This window comes from Seriola lalandi, unplaced genomic scaffold (assembly GCF_002814215.2).
Source record: "Seriola lalandi dorsalis isolate HSWRI2012SDOR001 ecotype SW California unplaced genomic scaffold, Sedor1 jcf7180002054522, whole genome shotgun sequence".
Classification (NCBI taxonomy): domain Eukaryota; kingdom Metazoa; phylum Chordata; class Actinopteri; order Carangiformes; family Carangidae; genus Seriola; species Seriola lalandi.
In genome coordinates, this window is record NW_019525075.1 from 250829 (window position 1) to 276948 (window position 26120).

General features: G+C 41.1%; 2 protein-coding genes and 1 pseudogene across 2 annotated transcripts; 1 reads left to right on the forward strand and 2 right to left on the reverse strand.

The window, feature by feature from the left end:
- The first annotated feature begins 4996 nt into the window (after nucleotides 1-4996).
- Nucleotides 4997-10150, forward strand: LOC111660722 (amphoterin-induced protein 1-like). Its single transcript, XM_023414100.2, has 2 exons — nucleotides 4997-5255; nucleotides 5661-10150. The coding sequence occupies exon 2, from the start codon at nucleotides 5714-5716 to the stop codon at nucleotides 7247-7249; it is 1536 nt and encodes a 511-aa protein (XP_023269868.1). The 5' UTR covers nucleotides 4997-5255; nucleotides 5661-5713; the 3' UTR covers nucleotides 7250-10150.
- Nucleotides 10151-12015: 1865 nt separating this feature from the next.
- On the reverse strand, nucleotides 12016-16365 carry LOC111660728 (pepsin A-like). Its single transcript, XM_023414107.2, has 9 exons — nucleotides 15968-16365; nucleotides 14934-15084; nucleotides 14725-14842; nucleotides 14311-14429; nucleotides 14009-14205; nucleotides 13779-13895; nucleotides 13560-13704; nucleotides 13374-13472; nucleotides 12016-12324 (listed from the first exon to the last, which is right to left on the reverse strand). Exons 1-9 carry the CDS (start codon nucleotides 16021-16023, stop codon nucleotides 12199-12201), a joined length of 1128 nt encoding a protein of 375 aa, XP_023269875.1. The 5' UTR covers nucleotides 16024-16365; the 3' UTR covers nucleotides 12016-12198.
- A 1175-nt stretch (nucleotides 16366-17540) lies between these two features.
- Nucleotides 17541-25878, reverse strand: LOC111660833 (RNA-binding protein 15 pseudogene; annotated as a pseudogene).
- Nucleotides 25879-26120: the final 242 nt, after the last annotated feature.

Below are 26120 nucleotides of genomic sequence, written 5' to 3' on the forward strand. Positions count from 1 at the left end.
GTGTGTGTGGGTGTGTGTGTGTGTGTGTCATGCATGTGTCTTTCAAAGCTAAAAACACTCTGGTAATGGTGGGTAATTACTGCTGGTGAGATCCATGTCACATTATTATACACATTATTATACAGTGGAGATTGCAGATGCATTGCGCCTGCACAGCTCTGTCTAAACAACACAGCTCCATGTCTCTCTGGACCCACAAGTAATCATGATGCATATTGTTGCTGTACAGTGAAACAAACGTATCTCCATATATTGTCATTTTTAGGTTATTAAATAAACTTTTATAATCCAAATGCTCAAATTTTCAAGTGAGTTCAAACAGTTCTTCTATGTTGTAGACTAAAAAAAAAAAAAAGAAAAGAAAATTATTATTATTGTTATATATGTTAATATAAGTTATTGTTAAGTGAGGACATGTGGTTCTGTAGTGTGGATAGAGCACTTGGTGTTTCAACTTTCAAGAACTAATTTTTCAGTTTACAGCACAATGATGCTCAGCAGCCGATGAATAAGAACAGCTGGATTCTGACCTTGCAAGTATGGAGGCACATATAATGACACATACATTTAATTAATGTAAACACCCACTGTGGCAGTGTTTAGGATACAGGTATCGAAGAAACTTGAAAAATTAAAATGTTTCATCTTCATCTCTTGTGTCCAGAATGTAAAGAAAATGTATTTGGTAGCGGATGTGAGTGTGGATTCTTACAGACATCCAACAAAAAGATTAATGATGATCACAGATAATATTACTCATGTTACAGCACTGTGCATGAGCAAATCAATATGTAACATCATCCACTGGGAAATTAAAAATTATTTTAGTTTATTTCTAATATCTGATTATCATGATCCAAGTTCCAAGACATTCATCACATAGTATCATTCATTTTCCTTTGTGGTAGAAGAAGTAAATATGAGAGGATGGGGGAAGGACAGGCAACATTTACTTCCTAGCTTTAGCTGTTTCATCCGTTTTTATAATGTATTGTTCTTATCATTAATGACCAGTGAATAATTTAGTAAATATACTGAAAAGGTTTGCATGATAGCAGCTCTTTATTCTAATAATTAGTATTATTCTTGAGACACAGTTGTACTTTGCAGTCATGTCAGCCTATAAGAACCCCACATATATTTATTATTGGAGGTATTGTCTGTGATGCTTGTTACATTTTCATTTTTCATATTTCATCAATAGAAAAGTTATGAATGGATTTATAATTAATACAGTTACATTTGTCTATAAGATTGACTCTGTAGTCAGATAACAGGTGTTTAGACAAAAGAGTAATGTGGGTAATTTAATACGGGAGCAATCATTTCGATTATTGCTGCAAGACCATGATGACATAAGAAATCTGCTGTTAAATATCAAAGAACAGAAAAAAAAAGTCAAAATATTTACAGAAGCTTTAAATTTCAAACTTCAGCTTAAGACTTCTGTTGACAGGATCTGGATATTTCTTTTTCTTTGCTTTTATTTAAAGTGTGTGGGGTGAAATCTATCTGGACAATGTAACATTATCCTGTAAGTGAGACCTCACTGTGTGACTCGATCCTGCATTGAAATCGTGCCCTGATGTCTTGTCACAGTTTAAACCTTTTAATCAAAGACTTGCAGGCAACATCAAATGCTGCATGTTGACCTTTAACATCAAAACTCTCCTTCGTGTTTGTTCGCTTTCCTAACCCTAACCCTGATTAGCATTCAGATTAATGTTTATTTTTTTGTTATTTTAGTTTATATCACCCACTTTTTAAAAAAACATAACATGGTAAATCATATTTTGTTTTTTCTGTTGTCCCACTCAAATCCTTCTCATGTTGTTTTACCTGCATATTATGTAACTGGCCTCTCCTCCCTACACATGCTGAAATCTGCACATGGTCCTCACATTGTTTGCTTCCCCTACAGTCACCTAATTTATGACCTTGGCGCCCATAGCAACTAGATCTGTGCCCCATGTCATCTTCACATCTCTTTTTATGTGAGGGTTTCTGTGTGAGGTGACCTTGTGATCGGCAGATTGATAACAAGATACTTCATGTACAGCTATACGTTAGCTGGATGATCATCTGTCGCGCTGACGTATGCATCTTCCCCCCTTTCCACCTTCTTCGGCTTCGGACTCCCATCGCAGTCCTAGTGTGTGTGTGTGTGTGTGTGTGTGTGTGTGTGTTCTGGCATTTTCCACACCCTGTCATATTGCTCTCTAGATGCCCTGTAGATCACCTGACCCACTCACCTGCGTGCTCAGCTGTCCCTCAGGCTTTTTTCACAGCAGACATTTTGACTGGTCACAGTAGGAAAATCACAGGTGTTATTAATAAATGAAGAATGGCTCTGTTCTCTTCACGTGTCCCAGGGCGTCCTGACAGTGTGCAGTGTGACAGTGAGCCAGCATGAACAACGAAGCTGCTAAATGCAATTCAGTCATCTATAATCTGTAATTGTATTATTTACACCTGTCCTGTTCTTACTCTGACATGTCTAAACATCTGTCATTAAAGAGGCCTATTGTGGCCAGTTTTCTGGACCAGTTTGCCAGATTCCCTGTTGCCTTTCTGTTGTAGTGCCAGTTGTGGTACAGTCTACCCTGCCTGTTACCAGTTCACCTGCTACCTGCTAGTTGTTTGTGTCCTGGCTTAATTTTCCTGTTTTGTCCACGTGATTTTACCTGATGCCAGATGTAACCTTCAGCATGGACCAAGTAAACTGCCCATAACAGTGGCGGGCGTAGATTGTGTCTGTGTTTGAGTCCTTCCTGCTTGCCAGTTATCCCAACTGTGACAGCCAACAATACAGTGAGTGTAGCCAGTATAGTTGATTTAATATGCACTCACTGGATTATGTCAAAATCTACAATTTCATATATATATCCCAAGATTTTAAGCTTTAAGGGTTGCAGCTTCCTAAAAGATTGCGTTTGATAAAAAATACCTGTAAATAACCTGTAGCCCGGAAACATTCCAGCACAGAAAAACTGTGGGCCAACACATTGGACAGAAAGTGGGAGGAACCAGGGTTTAACAGAGGCCCAGCTGCTTATTTTGTCTCATAGCAGGTTAATGTGGCCACGGTTCCTAAGCTAAAAAAACAATGGCTGAATTCTTACAAAGACCAGCTGGTCAATACAAGATGAAAGAACCGGCAAAGAGTCTGAATTATACAACTAGTCACACTGCTTACATACTGTATATCTTAATCATGTCTTCAAGTGTTTGATCCAGTGCACAGGACAGGACTCAAAGCTGTTTATGTTAACCACATACTGAGCATACTGCTCCCAACTCTCCATATTGATCCCCTCACACACTGCTGCATGCACATCACGTCCCGAGCCAAAGACTGCTGCAGCTGCAGTTCACACACACATACACACACCATGAGTGTTTGCCCTGTCCTTCACCAGAAGATGAACCAGAAGGAAGGGCTTCGTCATTAAACACATCATCGCACTGAATAAGCCATCGCTGCTTAATGCGCCTTTAAAGGATAGAAAAATTAAACCGTCCCTGAGGACACCACACACCCCCCCTCCACCCTCCACCCCCTCCTTTGTTTTAGAAAAAATGAGAAAGGAGAACACAAAGGGGCAATTAGCTTTTAGAAAATCCTCCTCCTCATCTCAAAGACAAATCATTTCACAGATGTTTACAGCACTGCATGGCAAACAACATATTTAATAGGGGGGGGGGTTCCAACTAGAACCTGGACAAAAATATTTGATGTAATCTTACCAATAGTTTCATGTGGAAGGGAGGTCCGGGGCCCGCTCATTGGATTGGAATATGGCTCATGGGATAAACACCCAGCGGAGGAACCTCCGCACTGAATTCTGCCGAAGAGCTCTCAACGTTCAAAGGAAAATGACAAACAGCTGCAGAGCTGAAATATTTCCTATTCCCATACAGAAACAGGCAATAACATTATGGACACATCTTAATTTAAGAAACCAATCCCCTCAGTCAGCTGATGGTGAGGTTAACTAAGCAAGCTCCCATCAGCTCTGCTTCAAAACAACACAACAGAATAAAACTAAGTATGAATCACACCCTAAACAGAGAATATAAATACCTCCACTCTGTCAGAGATATGAAGCAGAGATGAATCCCGACCAAATACAGGCCCAATTTTAACCTGGGAGGAGATTTGTATGATATTAAATGATTGTATTAAATTGTATAAAATAGCTTTGTACTATATTGAATTATATTGTATTTGATTGTATACAAATCAAACAATGGACTGCATCAGTTTATCAGCATCAGTATGTGACACATGTATTTAATATTGCATGTAACCCTTATTTCTTGATCGGTAGTGTTCCCCAGTCTCTCTGGGCTGTGGGTGACAAGAGGGCTACAGTTTTCTTTTAGCTGTCTTCTACTGTCTGTTGTCTTTATTCTGCCCTCTTAACAAGACATGTGCAACTCACAGACTGTCACATTCACACCTGTCTGCCTGCAACAGTGGCAGGTGGGAACCAAAAGTTGTGCTAAAACTTAAATGTTACACTAAAATTATATATTTGAAATAATAAAGTACTGCAAATGATAATGTACTTCTTTAAGAAACTCAATTAAGTAATAGTAATTAATAATATAATAACCTCAAATAATATTGCACCACTTATTATACAACACAAATTACTATGATAAACTTTTAATCAAAATTATCCAAATGTGTAACATAAACTGCTTTGCTTTGTTAACATGTTTTTGTTCATGCCAATAAAGCTACTTGAATTGAACTGAAGTGAGCGAGAGAGAGAGAGAGAGAGAGAGAGAGAGAGAGAGAGAGAGAGAGAGAGAGAGAGAGAGAGAGAGAAAGACAGAGAGAGAGAGAGAGAGAAAGACAGAGAGACAGAGAGAGAGAGAGAGAGAGAGACAGAAAGACAGAGAGAGGAAATGTGACACACCCCCTGCGCTGCTGTTGGCGCCCCTCAGATCAACTATCAGATGGTTTCCTCATCAGTGAGGACCGCAGACTGGCTTTTCCGGTCATCTCGAGCTGCACAGTGAGTTCGCCTGTGAGTCCCGGTGATAGACAGGAGGGACCAGTGATCACCGCTGATCGCTGCTGCCGCCGCCGCCGCTGCTGCTGCTGCTGCTGCTGTGATGAGGAGGACGACACTGTCCTGTGGCGGATCATCTCCAAGACTGGACTGTTGAAGACCTCTCCTCACCTCCACCCTCCACCCACCCCTCCCCCCTTTTCTCTTCGGATCTTAAGAAAGCGACACAAGGTAAAGGCGGAGACACATCAGCCTGCTGGGACAAATGTGTCTGACACAGGGAGGAGATCTGATAATGGGATAGTGATGTGGGGAGGCGAGAGAAACTGACAGCGGTGTGTGTGTTTGTGTGTGTGTGTGTGTGTGTGTGTGTGTGTGTGTGTAATCTTTTCGGCTGTATACAGAGTGTTGTCATTAATTTGAGGGCGAGATTAATGACAATAATTCATTACTGGCGTTATGGTGACAATTTCTGCTAAGCAACCACAACTTTTTCACCCTGACCCAGCTGCTGCAGTGCACCCCTGGGTGCATTAGAGAATGACTAGCTGTCGGCATTAATGCCATATTAATCTGCATCTTCATCATCTCGCATGAGCTTCAGTAAAACAGTGGTGATTTATTGATCTCTTACAGCTCCAGGATTACGTGAACACGTCCAGGCTCCTACAGTTTATGATCCTGACAGGATGGGGGACTCACTCTGCATTTCCCATCGTGCCACTGGAGCAGTGCTCAGGAGAAGGAGCTTTATCACAGTTCTACCTTTTGCTTTACTGTTACCAACAGTGAGAGTCAGTGCACAGTTAATGGGAAGCCCCCTGGACTGCCACAAGATTTGTGTGTGCGCCAGCAACATTGTCAGCTGCTCCAAGATGAATCTAACCAACATTCCCAGCGCTCTTCCACAATATACAGCGGTTCTGGACCTCAGCTTCAACTCCATCACCAGGCTACGTGCTGAGTGGACCCCTGTCACACTCAGCAGACTGCACACTCTGCTGCTCAGCAACAACGGCCTCAATTTTCTGTCCTCTGAGGCCTTTGTGCATGTGACAAAGGTTCAGTACCTGGACCTGTCCTCCAATCGCCTCCACCAGCTGGACGAGCTCATCTTTGAGCCGCTGGAACACCTGAAGGTGCTGCTGCTTTACAACAACTGCATCTCTCAGATAGATCGCTCTGCTTTCTCTGGCCTCCTCAATCTGCAGAAGCTCTACCTGAGCCACAACCAGATCTCCCGCTTCCCCTTGGAGTTGGTGAAAGAGCGGAGCCGGCTGGAAACTCTTAGACTGCTGGATGTTTCCTCCAACCGAATCAAAGTCCTGCCCCTGCATGAGCTTCAGGCTCTGCCCGCCTGGATCAAGAATGGTCTGTACTTCCACAACAACTCTCCTCCCTGCAGCTGTGAGCTGTATGAAGTGGTGGCACGCTGGCACCTCAAGGAGCTCAGCTCTGCCACTGACTTCAGGAGGAACCACACTTGTGTGTTGCCAGGGCCGCAGAAAGAGAAAATGGCCATAATGGATCTGAACAAGGTGAATCTGAACTGCAGTGAGGTCACAGCTATGGATAAAGAAGCCTATCTGGAGCAGTTCCTGGTGTTGGACTGTGACACCAGGCAGAGGGACGTGAAGAAAAGCTGGGCGCTGCCTGGAAACATCCCACTGTCTTCAGCAAACAAGACTGCTGTGATGCGTCTTGACGGCAACCTCCAGATTGGGCCCCTGAGGACAGACGACTCAGGGGTCTACACCTGCTTCGCCACAAGTGACTCCTTCAACGAGACACTGTATGTAACTGTAGTGGTGTTTAATTCCACCATGAACGGTGGACTGGAGAACCTAAAAACGGCCTACACCACCCTTGTTGCGTGTCTGGTCAGTGTAGTTATGGTTCTCATCTACCTCTATCTCACACCCTGCCGCTGCGCCTGTTGTCCAGGTCAAGGCCTGGAGAAAAACGAACCCCAAGACAGCCTTCACTCTTCAACCATCAGCATCTCTCAGGCACACGAGGAGACGGAGCAAGAGAGAGTGGAAGGCGGAGGCTTCCCCTACAGACATGTGGGCTTCCTGGAAATCAAGGACCAGCTGGAGCAGAACGGGAGGTTGAATCCAATAGGTGAGGAAGACGAGGAGTGGCAAGGGGACAACAGGGAGAGAAGGAGGTCAGACGCAGAGTCCGTTAGCTCTGTGTGCTCCGATACCCCCATGGTGGTGTAAGAGTCAGTGACAGAGCCTGCAGGGTAAGTCAGTGATGTGCTCGATCCACGCAGCCGCTCCACAGAGATTTGAACGTGAGCGAGATTCAAACGTTATTATATTCCACACAAAGTTAAAGCTTCAGTTGGCCTTCACAGTTGGTGGCACTGTTTCAGTCGCATGTACTGTTGATATTTCAGCGCATACTCTATTTATCTCATACAGGACTGAAATTGAAATGATTATTATTACTTAACATTGCAAAAGTGGCATTTGTGATGACACAGGAATAACTATATTTTTGTGAGGATACATCACAAATTACTCCTTTAATTAGTTTCACTAGTCTCACTTTTTACCACAGTTAAACTTGGCTTATCCTGCAAGAAAATCACTATGCAAGTAAGTACATTTTTTAGTTTAAAATTATACAAACAGCATGAAAACATTTCTGATGTTATTCCTCAGTTTAACTTGCCTCTGAATATCCTGAGGCTGCACGTTAAATACAAGTTATCCAGCTTTTTTATGCACGGGGGAACCTTGGCACTGCAAAGATGAGAAGTGTTGAAGATGGTGGACAGTAGCTGCTGCCTGAAAGAGGAACTCATTTTTATCGGAGCTCGCTTAATTTTTGCTGTGAGTTGTTCAATATTTATGCTTTATTTTACATTCCTGTTTGGTTTTGGTTGACCTTTACAGCACGTGATACTGTAAGGATTACTCTTATGCAATTTTTGTCATTTTAAATGATTCTAGATTTGAGTGTGATTCAGTGCAGAATCTTTAAACTTTGTATGCAGGTCTATTTTAAAAGCCATTTTTGATTCAACATAGTTACTGAAGCATCGACACAATTTTTGTGATACACTTTACTTTTGCTGCAATTCACTTTATTCTGATTCTGGGGAATCATCATTTAAATTTAGTTAAAATTGTTTCTCAGCACACATGAACACACACACTGTAGTTGTTACTGAAACTGATGTCTAGTTTTTACATCAATATAAACATAATTATTGACTATTAACAGAGAAATTTACATGAAATATTGATTTTAAGTTGAGGCAGTTATTTTATCTTGATACATAGAACCAGGTTGCACTGCAAAACTGCAAAACACATTTTTAATAATTGCCCTCTAATTGTGAGACAAAAATTATGATCCCCTGATTGCAACACATCTGCTTATTCTCACCATGATTATGTCAAAAGGAAATTCCTTTCAGAGCACCTGTGTACAATGTCATCAGGAACTGAACTTCATCTGTACATTAGCTTTACCTGAGGTGTCTGCAGAGATAACACAGCTTCTAACTCAGAAACAAATTAAGCATTATAATAAGCTAAAGCACATTTCAGTAACATTAACAAACATTCCACAAGTCGACAATGTCACACAGCTGTCCGTGCAGGTTTTGTCCCCACACCCAGGTTTGGGAACCTCGTCTCTAGTTCGAACATCTTGGAAAAGGTTTAATCATGTTGAAAAATACTGTGATGGCAATTGTGGGAATTCTGCTGTGGGCTGTGTTTCCGTTACAGTGAGTCCAGTTTCCGAAAATAAAATCTACTGTTATGATGCAGTTAAAATTAAATGGTGTGTTCAGAGTGAGATTCAGACCAGTAACAAATGTAGCTCCTGCCATATTGGATAGTTAATAGCAGCCAGGAAGCATCGCCCAGGGGAAACAACTGAGAGCTAAGACCATCTACTGAATGCTTCTGGGCATTAGTGCCCAACCCAGAGCAAATCAACAAATGCCAACCAGCCAGCCAGAAGTCTCATAAACACAGTCAGAAATAGCAGCTTGTAGCGCCGCCAACACACAGGCTGCCTAACACAGCTGAAATGTAAATATAGAAGTAGCAGTTTTCAAACACGTCTTAATTTTAGTTCCATTGCTAAAATACCTTGAAATTGTTGATTTTAGAGGTTCAGATTAGTAACTTGAATAAACGCTGTTTTTTTTTTCCATTCTGTATGCACACATACAAATCAGGAAAACTGAAACTGAATTTTCTTTAACTCACAAATAACTGACATTTTGCTAATTAAATTCAGGCTGCTTATTACAGATCACACACGTGCATGATAATATGACAGTGAGGAGACTTAACAGCAAAATACACCAGTCCCAGATGATAGATGTAGCGATGGACAGAGCTTTTGTTTTGAAATAACAATAATATTTTTTATCCTCTCAGTTCTCATGGTGCTTTTTCAAAATAATGGAGGTAAATATACACCTTAACTAAATGTCCGTACCGAACCATAAGCTCTGAATATCATCCTAACATTGTGAGTATTGTCTAAAAGTATTATAATGTAGCTATACATGCTGAGGAAGGTCATTAAATGATATCTCTCAAACGGACACATATCTGCTGTATGCTAATGTTGTACATATTACTCCTATAACCAAAGATTGAGTTACATACGTACATTGACAGTTAATAGCCTACATGTTCAGTGTTAACAGTCAGTACAGTTATATTGTCATTAGTATGTTGATGTTACTTACTGCATTTCTGTGTTAAGCCACAAACTTAGAGTTTTAATATATGCAATCCTGTATATGGACGTACTGTATTTTATTATTTGTTGTATAATATCTTGTCTGTTCATGTATTGTTCCTGCATTTCATAAACTACGCAAATATGGAAACATAGAGTGAATGATGTCCACTATATCCTGCGAGGTGAAGGCATTAAATGTGTCACACGGAGCTGCAGTTACAGATCTTTTAAAGAATAGATGACACCACTCTCACATTTTTATGTTAAATATAAAGCTACAGCCAGTTAGTTTAGATCAGCATAAAGACTGGAAACAGGGGGAAACAACCGTCACAAAGCACATCTCATTTGTTTCAGCTGTATCAAAAATAAATTTAAAAAAACAAGTGTAAAAATGAGAAGTTGTGTTTTTTTCCATTTCTTTGCCTGGTGTAGTTACTTCACCTCTTTAAAAACTATTACTTGTCATTACTAGACATAAGTTTAATGTGTCTTAAACACAAACAGATATAATGTGTTAATTATTGAGCTTTAGAAATGTTTGGAGGTGAATTTTATTACCACTGGACAGAGCTGTGGTATCTGTTCCCAGTCTTTGTGCTAAGCTAAGCCAACCCGCAGTTTGCTGGTTGGCTTAGCTTCAATTTGTGAGAGATGGGGAATGACATGTAGCCAAGGTGTCTAGTCGGACTCTCTGACACTGATGTACGTGGCCGGCGCCATGAAAACCCCTGTAGATTTATTTAACGTGCAGATATTAGACTAAATAAGCAACTTTCCCCAAATGTGTATTCTTTTGACTCCATAGTGCTCCAGATGAAACATGATGACGACCCGATCTTTGTGTCTGTTTAGGCTAAGATCAGGATTCAGTGGGTCTCCACTGGCTTCAGTTTCTGTATTACACTAATGACACAGCCTTGTTCACTTGAGGGTGAAATGGGAGACCACACAGTTCACTGAAGCAGAAACTGTTCACCCAGGGAGTCATATTTATTGCACCTGTCCCTCAGACTTACTTTCTTCTGGCAACATTCATTGTTGCTGGCTTTTCACCCTCATTTGGATCGCTGATCACGGGATCTCGCAGAGCAGAGGGAGCACTGTGTTCTGCATGTTTCAGAACAGGCAGAGAACAGTCAGTTGGATCTCAGACAACCTGACATGAAAAGTACAGTTTGGGTGTCACATTTCAGGTAAAAATCTCTTCATGTTGTGTAGTTGTAGCAATAAGCATAAACTTGTCATTATGCAGAACATGCTACATCACATTTCTTCATGGGGCACTGAAGAGTATTTGTGCAGAATCATTATTCAAAATTAGTTTTGTATAGACGTTCTACCCCGCAACCACAGATGAGGTATGTGTCACAAAGTCTTCACTCTCATGTTGTGTAGTTAAAGCAGTAAGCATAAACACTGTAATCATCGTGTGAAGCATGCTACACCTTATTTAGCTACAGGACAGAGCAGTTTTTGTCCAGAATCATTATTTGAGTGAGTTCATTTTTGGACAGTCATCGGTCCGTCTTTGTGACGGATGCTGCAGTGAAACCTCACCTGCTGCCCTGCAACTCCTCTGCTGGATGAATGATTGAAGAGGTCTGCAGTCATGTCCACGCTCCCTGTTTCAGTAGCTGCTGTCTCATGTTACCATGTTTACCCACACTACATGCAACATCAGCCAGGTGTGTGTGGCTAGATTGAACCATTTTGAAAACGCAGCACAACAATGCAGTAATGAATTCAGAGTGTCAAAGTATTTCGTTTTTAAAAGGAAAGGAAAATTATTTCTCAAATAAAGTGGCAGTAGGAGGTATGAGAGGGTTAATGATAGCTGATCTGTGTGTTTGGCACATGTTTAAATAGAAAAGAGCTGAATGACGCAGCCCCTTGGTTATTAAATCACAGATTATAATTAGAACAAATGCAGCAGCCTAAAGAAAATCTCAGATCACTGAACATCACAGACTCAGATGGTATGAATGTAAGTCAGCGCCTGCTGACAATGAATGAGTGGCTGACTGCGACTGTGTTTTAAAGACTGAATTCTAAGTAAGGTGAGTCATCCTCTCCTCAGGCCCCTCCCAGGAGGATCACATGAATGGTGAAGTTACTGAGTGTGCAGTTTAGTGAGTCCTCTGCCATCTAGTGGCCACCAAAACCCTGTTACATACTGGAGTATATGCTATTTGGATTGACTCTTGCATTTTCAGAATATTCTAGTAAGCATTTAGATTCCTCCTTCACAACAAAGACATACTGATTTAAAGGTCAGAAAGGCAACGTTTTATTAGTTTTGGTTACTAATATGTATTCTTTTACAGGATAATTTGCTTTTCAGTGAATCTTGGTTATAAAAAATAAAGTAAATTACTTCCTAAATATCTCAGGCTATCTTAGGGTGACAAACACTACAACCTCCAGACCCATGTCTTCACATCTTTATTCACACAGCCTGAGCAAAGCCCACCATGTTGTTGCCGATGTCGAATGCGGTGTAGAACTGCCGCATAAAGACCTCACCTAGGATCCAGGTGCCAGGTGCAAAGCCCGTCCTGCACCCAGACGCAGACTGAGGAGAGAGGAGAGAGAATGTGACTGAAGGCAGCAGACTGATTTAATCAGCACAGGTGATATAAATACCCACACAGGCCCACATGGCTTACATAAACAGTTTATGTGTTGCAGCTATTGGCTTTTTTTTTTTCATTCTTAATAAATCATTTATATATGATTTAAAATCAAACCCTCCAACCTTCACCAAGGTTACAGTGTTCAGTTTTTGTTGAACCTGGTTTAGAGAGGTGGTGATTCAACTTTCATGTCATTTGGAGGCTACAGTCTGTGCCTCTGGTGAACTGTATTGTGTTATACAGAGAGGTGCTTCTGCTATGCAGCCTACCCTCTGATACAAATGCAGTGGACAAAATAATAGAAACACCTCTCTGAATAACACAGTAGAAAACACACTATAACCTTCATGCTGGCAGGATTTATTGCAGGGCTGTTGTTTTAGACTACATTAGTTTAGGCTAGCTTTTTACTAATAAACCGACACACAATATACCAGCTGTGGACCAGCTCTTGCCTGTATATCAATGGTTTACTTGTATTTGTTTAGCTTAACATCAGTGTTTAGCTGTATGTCTTTTACTCTATTGTCCTTTGTTCAGTGTACTGAACAGAACAAGCGCTGGCTTCAGTCCTCGTACATGTCAGCATATGCAAACATACTTCAAGGTGATGCTGGTTTTGATTTATTAAACTATAAATTATTTAAAACATTTCTAAAAACAACCTTTGGGTTGCCAGGTTGTTAAAAAAAAAAAAAAAACCTTTGGCTGGTGTTTAGCCTAAGCAGATTCATTAATTTCCCAGAATTCAGAATTAAGAAGAATTAAAGAGATTAAAAAGATACCCACATGAAATCCAAAAATCCTGACGACCTAAATGTTGTCCTTCTTTAAGGATTATTACGATTTATATATTCCTAAGTAAACACCTATGGCTCAATAAATGATTGATCAGCTGTGATAAAGCCTTTAGTTAGAACTATAATAGTACTTTAAGTATATCTTTCTAAAGTGGTGTCAAATATCACTCTGTGTTTGCAGTACAAACCTTAATGACATATGCTGATGGAGGAAGAGAGAAGCTGTAGCCGTTTATGTTGAACACAATGTTTGGCAACAGATTCATGTTACTGCAACTGACAGCAGCCTGTGAGACAGAGATACGGCACGTTACAGTCAACTCAACATATTCAATGTTATGCTCAGTATTAGATAAACCACTGAAAACACTCACATCACCATACTGGCCTGGGGAGGCTCCCAACCAGCCATTGATGTTGTTAATGTCTTTGCTGGTGCCGGTGATCAGAGAAGTACCAGAGTCCACGACGGCCTCACAACCTCCAGAGCATGCGACTGTGTTCCCATTAATAGTGATGCTGAAACATAATGGAAGTATCAATAACAAACACGACACGTATCGTGAGAACTCATGATGGAAAAACAACACTACCTTTGTATTTGGATGTTCCAAAAGTTAGTGGCTTGATACAGTGGGATCCAGTTAATGTCTCCAGTGTAATATGAGGGGTCTGTTCCTCCCAGAATCAACACACTGCCCTCTACAGAACTGGAGGTATGGAGACACACCAACAAGCGTAAAAGCACCAACTAAGTAAATACTAAAATGCTTTTTTGAGACGAAATTATGTTTGCTTGTCCTTGGCTCAAATGAGACCTCACCTGCTCAGGTACATGGAGAACATGTTCTGGGGGATTTTGCCCTGGTTCCACATGTTGTCAAATATAGGTGTGCCTCCTTCAAGGGACATGCTAGGGAAAGCCAGACCAAGGATCCCATCCCAGGGCACAGATCCCAGGAAAACTGCCTCTGTTTCAGTGAGGCCAAACACCTGGTGCTCCACGTACAGATCACTTATCTGAAAGCATGTGCAAAATGTACATGATATAGGAAGCAGAATACACAGTCCAATATCTGTGATTGTGGCACATCAGAAGTTTTGTCATGGATGTTTTATCTTCACCTTGATGATGTCATATCCTGTACTCCCTGCTGCGAATCCACTGTTGTATGAGATGTAGAAAGGGTTTGTACCAGCCTGAAAAGTGGAGGATGCTGAGCTGTTGAACTTTCCATGACGGTCTAAGGACAGAGAGAGAGAGAGAGAGAGAGAGAGAGAGAGAGTCCTATGTCAGCACTGGAGAGAAATATGTGAAAGTACAGTTCATCACTTTCCCAGAGCCAAAAGCCCAAAGTATGAATGTATTCAGTTTCCTTTCATATATGACAAAGATAAAGTGGCAGATTCTCATATTTGAGAAGCTGTAACCAGCAGATGTTTGGCATTTTTGCTTAAAAGAAAAAAAAAAAAAAGATAAATATGGGATTGTCACTATACTAAATTCTCCTGACCTTGAACCATTTGCATTATACTCACCACAAGCAGAGCTGGTGCATGTCACGGAGGGAACCCACAGGTCGGAGGAGCCGGTGTCAAAGAGAACTCTGAAGAACTGAGGTGGAGTCCCGATGCCAATCACGCCATAGTATGTGGTCTGTGCCCGAGATCAGATTATTTAGTTAGTTCATGTATTTCACGATTGCACAGGGCAGAGTATACTGTACAGTGGTTTTCCTGTTACGCACATCTGGGTCAAAGGTCATGGGCACCACACTCTGCTCATTCCTGGGGAGAAACTTTGCAGAGGGGTTATATGGAAACTTCCTCCTGTACTCTTCAAACAGGCCTCTCTCCTCCAGCAGCTGCCTGGCCGATTTCCCTCTCATCAAGGGAATCCTGTAGAGACAAACTGGATCCATTAGGGCCACACAAACCCTGCAGCACATTCATTATTTCAGCTCAGTTTATCCAACCTCTGAGAGCATACTCACAAACATTTTTGAGAATATGTCAGACCTCATAACTTATCCTAAAAAGGAGTTTCAGCCTGGGCAGTGCTCTGAGCCAGAAAATTTCAAGAACTTGTTTTGTCTGCGTGGGGCACGTTTGGTGTTGGTCTCTTTCAGAAATGGTCACTGATTGTTCAAGAACAAGACCAAAAGTCTTAAAGAACTTCTCGAGGGCTCTGGCCAGTGAAATAATGACATTCGTCCTGATGCAAATATGTTGGAACCCTGAGCAGTACTGATAATTGTGTTATTCTTAAAGGCTCACGAGATGTTGTGCTAAATGTGCTGGACAGATGAACAGGCTCATAGTGAGTTTCACTGCTCAGGCATCTATGGACAAACCGCAGAAAGTGTCACCTGATGGAAAAATCAGTTCAATGCTTGATACTTGATTATTTTGATCTTAAAAGTTTGCAGTAAAAACGTTTGCAGTAAAAAATACAAGACTGAAACTGATATTATTATATTTAGAGACAGATGTTTTTGAAGTGTAATCTTACATCTGTGTTGTCTTAAAAGAGTTTTAACATATCAGGATTTGATTATATTAAATGATTTATAAATAATTTTAATATAAATGTATAATAAATCTCATAGAGCATCATCTTTCTGAATTTCTCAGCATTTCACAACTAAATCTTTCTCTGAGATTTTATAGCTACTGCTACTGTGAAAAACACCTTCAAATACCACACTCTGCAAAAAAAGTATTATAGCGTATTTTGATCTTAGCAAAAGCAAATATATTGCCAGTTTGTTGTATATCTTACCTGAGAAGCCCCTGTGAGACAGCCAGAAAGGCCAGCAACACAACGGCAGACTTCATTATTTCCAAAATGACCCCATACAGTTCTCACACAAGGGTAGGTGAGGTGTCATAGTGTTATATATATATACAGAGGTCCAACGTAGTCTCAGCTCCTCCTGTTTACAGAAACACTTAAAACAGCTGAAGTGATAAGGAACCACTTAACAGAGAATTTAACAAGTGAAATAAGATAAAGAAATCAAAAGGATCAGCGTATGTTCTTAATGTCCTTTGATCTCTTTTCAGTCCATATACAGTCATGTACTGTATGTTTACTCACCTATTGATTTAAAATAAACTCAGCCCACAATCCAGCAACACCCCTAGCTGAGTTAAAAGCAGTGTGTACTGCTGAGTAAGACATGCTGTCCACAATGTGTTTCATCTTTTCTTTAGACTGTTTCTGTTCCTCTTTGTTAATAATTTATCCATATAAACCGCACTGTTGACTTTGTCTCAAGCCTGTAAGAATTACATCAACATTTAGAATAAAAGATTTAAAGTGATAGATAACACTTCAAATGCTTTTTGATAAGCACATATTAAAGACCTATAGTCCAACTTTCTTTTTTGTGTTACCATATCAACTTAAGCAACATTCACATACAAACCCTTTGATCTAATTATTTGATATTATTCTGCATATTGAAAGAGCTGTCAATCAATTTGAGAGTGAGGAGAAGTCTAATCTAATATTTTTATTTGAGGTAGTGGAAATACTGTTTTACTTAGACCACAGACTGTTTTTCACAAACTACAAACAGATTAGGAATTCAATGCTTCTTATTGTTAGGCTTTGTGTCTATAAAGTCTTGACGTCCTCAAGTTTACAACACCACAGACAGTGAGAGGTTGACTGGTACACACCTCATTTTATACAGTCAACTAAAACAAATCTGCAGGTTGATTTCAGGACCTTGTAGTATAATACTTGATGAAAGGCAGGTGAGGTCTGACTTTCCCCACACTGTGTTTCTGTTGACTTTTCTCATCTACTGCTTGTGCTTAAAGCAAAATGTGAAGTTTTATTTGACTCTTAAGGTCCCTCCGTACTGAACCATAGTGTGCTGTCTGTAGGTTTTATGTTATTCACTTCATTTAAGTTCTTTCTGTGGGGGTTGTCATCAATACATACGTCGGTCTTCAATCTAAAATCTCTTTTCCTTCGTGTCAGCATATCCAAAAGCTGTTCCCACATTGAGGGGAATTTCTTAAATGATGTAAATGTGTTAATGGTTTCTAAAAGATAAAGATCAAAATACTGCAGACCTCATGATATTTACTTTAGTGTTTAATGTCTCAAAATGAAGCTGTCAATAATAAATGAACTGGATAAGCTTATCACAGTACTTATGAAAAAATACTGATACTATATCATTTTCCCTCTTTAAGCACGCCGTCCGTTTGATATCACTACGTCCAACTCTGCTCTCTAGAGGACGGAGAGTCTAAAAACCAGAAAACTCAAGTCTACATGACACATTTTCACTAAGACAGGAAGGACATCACAGGAAAAAGGACACAGCATCACTGGGTGTTTCTAAAATATCTGCCTTTATTTAAGGAGACATTTATTGTAATTTACAATACAAATATAAAATACTACAGGTATAAATACGATCAGTGCAAATCTAAATTGTACTCACCACAGTTTCTCTTGTCTGATGAATTCCTTGAATGAGCAACAACTTTATAACTTCAGAGTTCATTCAAGCTCATTCAGTCCTACTGCAGGTAAATATTTTTTCAGAGACAACAGAATACATGAGTTTTCTTTTTTCCTCACTTCCGTGTTGAGGGGAAGACCTGAAAAACTCAACAGTTTAATAAGACAAAAGTTTCATAAGAGCCAGTATTCATAATCAAAACATGTCCAGACACTGTAGGGGTCCAGAAGATTAAAAGAAACCTAAGAAAAAATAAATAAATAAGTTAATTGTTTAAAATGTTTAAAAACTTCATGTCAGTTGATTATTTTAATTATAATAATAATAATAGCTTACTGTGCTCATAATTACATCACATATACCATTCAAATATACTGCAGTATAACAGTGAGCTGTTAGTGGATTAAGAAGCTTTTTTTAGTGCATGAACTCCCTGTGTACAAAGTCAACATCTGGATTTTCTGAATAAGACTATTACATTACGTCAAAAGATGCTTTTAAAATGCTTTTAAATTCTGTAAAAGTGCATCTAATTTTGACCGTACAACACCTCGTCTCACTAACAGCACGAACAGTACACAAATACAGCACAAGCTGTTTATAGATGTTGTTCTTTATCTAATATCTTGTTTTAAACTCAAATGTTGACAACTTTCTGTCAGACTCAAATAAAGCTCTTCTAAAACCAAAGGGGGAAAAAACAAAAATTCTTGAATTTATGACGACTGGAGGGTAAAATCTGTTTTTAGTTTCTAGTTTTACATGGGAGTGATGCACATTTATAGCCGTTATCTGAACTGTCCTGGGACAAACGATAATGTAAACTCTTACGTCGATTACATTTCCCTTTAACATGTGCACCGCAGAAATCCAAGTATTCCCTACCGCTTCGTATTCGGTGAACAATCCCCTCACCCCTACCTGATCAAACTATTGGCATTAGTATCAACAAAATGCTAAACCAGACATATATGACATAGCACAGCTTACAACATACTGTGTGAGGAGGTTATTCCACTGCCTGTTTAACCAGTGCTCCTACTGATGAGTATTAATGTCACATAAATCTATTGTGCCAAAGCAAAACTTTCTCCTGCCCCCGACGCATTAAACACTAATTTAAAAGAGATTATTTAAACCTTTCCATGTAAAGAAAGCTACATGAGTTGGACAAACTGAAAGTGGAGATACTGTTAAGCATTCCTCAGATTCAACCTTCATTGTTACAGTTACTGTTTACTAAAGCAGTTTTCTAATGTTTGGCACATAATATCTTTTTTTTTTTTTTTTTTATTAATACTCTATTCACTTTATTTTTCCAGTGTTTGCAACCAATGTGTCAGTGACTCAAGTTAAGACCATCAGGCCTCTGCAAAGTTAGATCTCTATTAAAGCTGAAACATGCTGCTGAATGCCTCTATGGTGGAAGATAACTGGAAACCTAATACCATTAACATTACTGTTATTGACAGATAACTACGTACATTTACTGAAGTTATACCCAAGTACAATTTTATGGTACTTATTCTCGAGTATTCATAATTTTATGATACTTTATACGACTACATTTTAGAAGGACATGCTCTTTTTTGTACTCCACTACATTTATCTGACAGCTACAGTTGCACGTTACTTTTCAAATTATGATTTTACAAAGAAAACCTGCGATCACTTAATAAAGTACTATGTAGTTATTGATTAAATTATACCAAGCAGTAGAAATGAAACAGCTACAGCTTCTTGCACGTTAGTGTATTAGTAGTAACACTCCAGTTATTTGACCTATAACAATCTGAATGGGCCGTTCCGTATAACGTGTGCTTTTACTTTTGAAACTTTTAAGTACATAAACTTATTTTGTACTTTTCTGAGGTACAATTTTGAATGCAGGGCTTTTACTTGCAACAAAGTATTTTTGACAGTGCGGTCTTGCTACTTTTACTTAATCTGAGTACTTTTTCCACCACTGACTGTGACTCAGCTGTTTGATGATATTGAGTAGATGCTGCATAAACTGCTGGTGAATTTAAGACAAAATGAAAAATGATTTGTAATCTTACAAAAGTCCCAAAAACCATGACAGACTATATCTACTGGGAAAGTTGGATCAGCAACAGGGCTCAGTAGTCAAAAGTGGACCCTCACCAGCACTGACGGAAAGAAACTAACATATTTGCATAAGCACTGTTAACCATAATGTTCGCCAATTTACCAATATTTACTGCAGGGCTACTGAATTTAAGGAATGTCTGTTCTTTTACTCTTACCAGCCTTTAAGTTGGACCCAATACTGTACATCTGCATACATACCTAAGTCTGCTGTTTAGGCCATCTTAATACTTTACCTGTGGAACAGGTGCAGGTTGAGCCGGGGTGAGACTCAAACCTGTTACGCCTCACAGCTCCAGGAAACCTTGAATCCCAGCCGTGGCACTGTGTGGACACCTGGGGCTGCAGCGAAGCTACTCAGGTCCCTTTAGTTTGGAGACGAAGCAGTGATGAAGAGTAGTTGCACTGTCTTGGTGATACACATCCTGCAGCAGATTCTGACTCAGTGACAGCAGGACACTCTTCACTTTGGTTTCATATGCAGTTTGGCACAGAATCTTTAAAAAACAGTGCGTAAATCAGATCAACATATCAACTAAAGATTAGGATTCCCTGTACAGGAATCTGGCAATCTTTTCTCTTCTGTTGCTCTTCCTGTCCTTCCTTTTTATGGCAAATAAAGCAGATGCTGTCTCACTGTCTCAACCTCTTCTCCGACATAGGCTGAGACACGAGTGAAGTCTGGCCCTAGCACAGAGATCTTCTTCAAAACTCCAATGCAAGAACAATAAGCAACTAAACAAAAGAACACTGCTCCTTCTCAAGCTGGCACAGACGCTGAACCAACACTCTGCCAAAGCCAGATGAGAAGATGACCGGGGCCTTCGAATGCTGGTGTGTTTCCGCTGAGAGGCCGTCTGGTGGAGACAACCACGGTGGCTTTGGCAAAACTTGGCGAAGTGCAACGTGGCAAACCAGAGGGATGAGCACTCCGCTAGTTCTCAGCCACACCTCCGGACATACACAGGCCAGAGGCGACTGAGGAATAAGCCACATATCTGAAGAGACACAGTGACTCTAGATTTGCCTTTGCAGATGCACTGAAAAAAGTATTTTAGTATGGCCAAATTTCACATGAAAAGCTCTTCACAAAGACGTCATTCAACAAATGATGACCAACATGAAAACACAGAACTGAGAGGTTGTCTTCACTTCGATTCTCACACTTCCTCTCCTTTCTGCTGGGAAGGCTTCCTGCTGTCAAAGTGATAAAGCCTTTTGAGTTTTGATAGACAATTCCAAGAACAGAAAAGGTCACAAAAGTTGTCTTCCGAGGCACTTGTGTTTCCCACGAAAGAGTAAATTTATTGAGACAAAATCTATCAAGTGCATGCTGCACTTTGCGTTTTTTTTCTGACAGTTAGGTATACTTCTTAGGCCCATGAGCATTGATGTTGTCCATTTCTCTCTCCAGATATCCTGAGTATACAGAACAAATAATTTCTTTTTCCATTTGAAACACAGTACTCAAATCAAAGCACAAAAACAAATCATCGACAGTCCTTTGAGAAGAAGGCGTGTAAGGCCACTGCAGAACGGCCTCCTCTCCTCTGAATCATTCAGAGGTGTGTATCACACAAGTCCAATGGTAGTATAGCAGTATTTTCTACGTATTGACTCCTTATCAGCTATTAGAAATGTGCATGGTATACATATAGCTCTTAATTTATAGGTTACATGATCTTTTTTTTAACAGTACATGCTTTGTTGGGGTAGTATTTGTCATTAGTGGATTATAACATAGGAGGAAAAAACTGGAGAATTTAAATCAACCAATAACTGTTCAACCAAATTGAATGTGATGCTAATAAAACAACACAATGAGGGGGAGGACACAAGAAAAAGGAACCCTGTAAAACATAATGTTGTTCAAAACAAGGGACCTACAATACATACTAGCACAGCACAGCTTGTGATATTCAGTTTTGTTAAGGCTGAGAGGAGTTCCTTCAACTCCGTGCTAATAACATTGCAGCTGAAATGATTAGTAGATACATTAGCTGATTGACAGTAAATTGATCTTCAATTTCTTCTTTTTTTTTTTTAAATGATTGTCTATGTCAATTTCAAGCAAAACCTTTTGATGGTACAAGTTCTCTTTCAAGTAGCACCTTCTCTTTCTTGTATAATAAAGAATTTGAAGCAATTTGAAGATGTCACCTATTTTATAGACCAAACAATTAATTAAAAGAATAAGAAGAGGATTAATTGATTTTGAAATTCTAAATACTATAATGCAGCCCAATATAACAGACCTAAACCATTGGGTCAGAAACATGAAACTCTCTCCAGCTTTACAAAGGCAGTATTTTTAGTAAGATGAGTGTATTGATCTGCATTATAATGTACAGGTTCTTGCTGCTTGTGTCCACCCCATATGAGCGCTTTGTGAAAACTGTGAAAAACAGACAAAAAAACTGTGTTCATTTCACCTTATTATGTCACGTAACCTCCAGATGTAGATCAGAAAGTAGCACTGACATTAATGTAATTTTTTATACTATAACCCTTGATGCTCTTATGTCGATTAAGATATTTAAAAACTAACTAGTCTGTAGAGGCCAGGTATTGGGACGACTAATATAATAACACTGTTGTTGAATTGTAGGTACACAGATTTTACCTCTATTTTCTGTAGCTTTGAGCAGGACTGGTCAAACCTGAAAAAATAGCAAAGCTCTCATAGTAAAACTTGAATAAGGAAGTATTGAGGATAATATTTTTACTTGGTCAGCAAAACGTAATACAGATGCACATCTAGAGGATGTCTGTTAATGAGAAATGGGTAAAGCTTTAGAGCAAATAGATAATGTCCTCAATCAAGAGAATATTTCTATGTACATCAGTTTGATTGAATTATTTATTTTATAGCCCAATATTCTAGTACTAGAAACCTGTTGAGACTGGCAGATTAAATGTATGCTGAGGACAGATAAAATGAAGGCTAAATGCTCTGTATTTTGATCTTAAATTATCTTCCCTTATAGTCAGACAATGCAGGAAAATATATAAAAGAATTGTTTCTTTTTCAATGACATAAGGCAATATATAGTGATGATTCACAGAACTGTTGTTTGCTCTCTCAGCAGAGTACCCTTCAAGTAATGTACATTTACATTGTACAAGTACATTTATCTGTAGCTAAATAGCAGAAGGCGGAACGTCACCTGTATTATGTAATCAAATCCATCAATTTATCAGAATCTATTAAATTCAATGCGACTTTCATTTCTATAAACCTTGAACAGGGTGAGATACAGGCTACCATGCACCTGTCATTTGCTCTTATTCTATTTTGTTACCATTACTTTCCCTGTTTTTCCAACTCACAGTTTGACAGTTCATGAGGGTGAAAAGACACATTTATAATATGCACTTTTTTTTCACGATGCTCCTCTGATAATAACCATCACCATGTATTCGTCCTCTGATTTGGCAAAGGCTTTGGCAGAGGCATCCAAGAACTGCTGTGAGAACTCACATGGGGGGAAAGCGTGAAGGACTCCTCCGTGGTCCTTGTCACGGCTGCCCCCCACAGGGAGGCTGATGATGCCTGCCGCCTCCTTCTGCATCAGGTAGGACACCAGGTTCTTCAGTGGTCTCTCGGTGGAGCTGCTGGCATCCTGGACCCCTTCGTCTTTTCCGGGCACAGCCAGGAGGATGGAGTATCCCCCAGAGCCCGCGGCCTTGATGCGACGAGAGACTTCATCCAGTTTGGGCTGGTCCAGGCGCAGGCGCTGGCTGATCTTCAACTGGGACACTTGAGCCCCTTTGGAGCCTTCCACCAGAAGACTGTTAGCCACTGCTATGTCCCCCTCCAGCAGGTGCAGTGATGTGGGAAAGCTGCTATTCTTCAGCAGGAGGACACCCTGCCAGACCTGATGGAGCTTCTGTCCTCCAGCCACCGCCTTAGACTGCTGGTTAAACTTGGAGGAAGAGGAGTTTAAAGAGGAGGAGGAAGGATTTTCTGAGCGATCCTCCTTCCTCGCTGGGCTCTTAGATGAGTCACTGGCTTTGCGTTTCTGGTCCTTATCTGTGAATGAGCCTGGCTCAGTTGGGCTAAGAGTTCTCCTTCTCTTGTCTCCAAAGCCAGTTTCCTGGTTGTTTTGCCGCTCTCTGACAGGGGAGGGTCTGCCAGAGCGAGGCAGCCGTTCAGGGTCACTGTAGCGTCCCCCATCTCGGCTGCTCCCTCCAGGGCTGCGCTCTAGTGAGCTGCCATGCCGGCGTACACCATAATCATTGCTTTCAGGTGAACGATCCAGCCGCCAGCCATCATCCAAATGTCTCCTTTTGCGGCTTAGGTCCCTGCTGAGCAATTCCCGCTCATGATCTATTGACCAGGTGTCACGTGAACGCCTCTCCAGACGATCTATGGGATCAAATCCTGCTCCTCGAATCCTGTCGTGGACACCCAGGCCGGACCATTCAGCAGTGGAGTAGAGATCCCTGTCTCTGAAGCGAGCAGGAAGTGGAGGGGACCTCTCTCTCACTCTGACTGAGTCAGTAAGACGGTGGGCAAAGGGCTCAGGGACTAAGTCATAGTGTGGCAGGGGGAGAGGCAGCTGCATGAACTGTTGCTGCTGGTAGCGGTGCTCTGTGTCTGCAAAGTCCACCCTGAGCCTCCTGTCAGGGCCACCGAGAGGGAAGCCTCTCATGTGTAAACATGCTGCCTGAGCAGCATCCAGACTTTCATACTGGATGTAAGCCCACACCTCACCTTTCCTGTAGTCTATAGTCCTGATGGTGCCAAAACGGTCAAACTCCTTGGCCAGTGCAGCAAGTGGAACCCAGGGTCCAAGCCCCCCCACCCACAGCCTGGTCGTGGGTGTAGGTTTACCATAGCCGATTTTAATCGGGTTGTGGCCCACCACTTTCCCTGACATTGCTACTTTGGCACGATGAGCCATGTCAAGATTCTCAAACTTGATGAATCCATAGGTGTTGCTCTGGCCTCTCACTGCCCGCTTTATATCCACCTCTGTGATCACCCCAAATCTGTCAAACGCCCTCCTCAGGTCACTCTCTGTCACACTGACGTCCAAATTGCCCAGAAACAACGTCCTGTTTGCCCTCTGGTCATCTTCAGGAGTCATCAAGTCCTCTTCACGGAAAACAGCGCATTCAGGGATGAACGGTGGTCTGTTTCTGGCCTCATACATAGAAAACTCTCTCTCTCTTTCCAGATCTCTTATGTGAGGCGGCGGAGGAGGAGGAGGAGGAGGGGGGAGACGGCCCAGAGCCAGCTGCTGTAACCGGTAGTCTCTGTACCCCAAACCAGTGGGAGACAGAGGTCTCTGAGAGTGGAGATGCCGGTGTCCTGGTGGGAAATTGTCTTTTGAAACAGGGGAGCGGCTTCTACGTCTGTTTATGTACACTGTCTCTATTTTCAGAGGCCGATCGTACAGCACCAGCTTGCCGCGAGCGTGTTTGGCCGCCCGGGCGTCATCAGGCCTCCTGAAGTTCACAAACGCCACCCTCTCGTCGTTTTCTCGACTTATTTTAACACTCACGTCCCCAAACTTTTTAAACTCGTGAAACAGTCCGTCCTCTATTTCCTCATCGTTCAGCTGGGAGCCCAGTTCACTTATTTTGAGAGTCTTGTACTCACTTTCAGGGTTTGACAGAGGCCGCGGGTCGCTGCGTGAACCGGACCTAGATGTTTCCGCAGCGATGTCAGCGCCAACGTGCGGCTTGTTCCCTGAAACAACTCCGTAGTCGTAGCTGCTTCCGGTCCGACTGGATGAATTATGTCCGTCCGAGTCCCTCATGTCTCTTTTCTCGGTGTTTAAACTTCTCCTGGAAGAAGCGCCACTTTGTGTGGAGCCGTTGCCGTTGTTGCTGCCAACCGTCGACAGAGCTCCGGTCTTCTTGCCGCTCGGGTGGCTCCCTCCTCGGTCTCGGCTATCATCTAGCGCCCGTGAGCGTTTCTTCACCGGTGATCGCTCTTTCCCCTTCATTTCCAAAAGCCGATATCTGCAGTCTACAGACACTAATCTGCTTAAATATTCACTCCGCCACTGAAATCGACCTAAACTATCTGAACTTCTTCGCGGTTTAAACTGCACTCTCAGGCAAGCAATATGACCGCCATGTTGGACTCTACTTGCACTACTGTACGGGAAGTCCCACCTCCGCGGTTGTAGAAGAAGCTGATTGGCTGTGCGGAGTGTCAATCATGAACAAACCACCGCCCGCCTATAATAAACACGGGTGCGGCTCAGCTGTAGGGTCAGAGTACAGTCCTGGAGTCAGAAGTTGATTTGAAAATGTCAGAAATCTGTGACACGGTGCAAGAGCAGCAAAAGCAGAGAGAACCGAAGTTTGCTTTTTTTTTTAGAT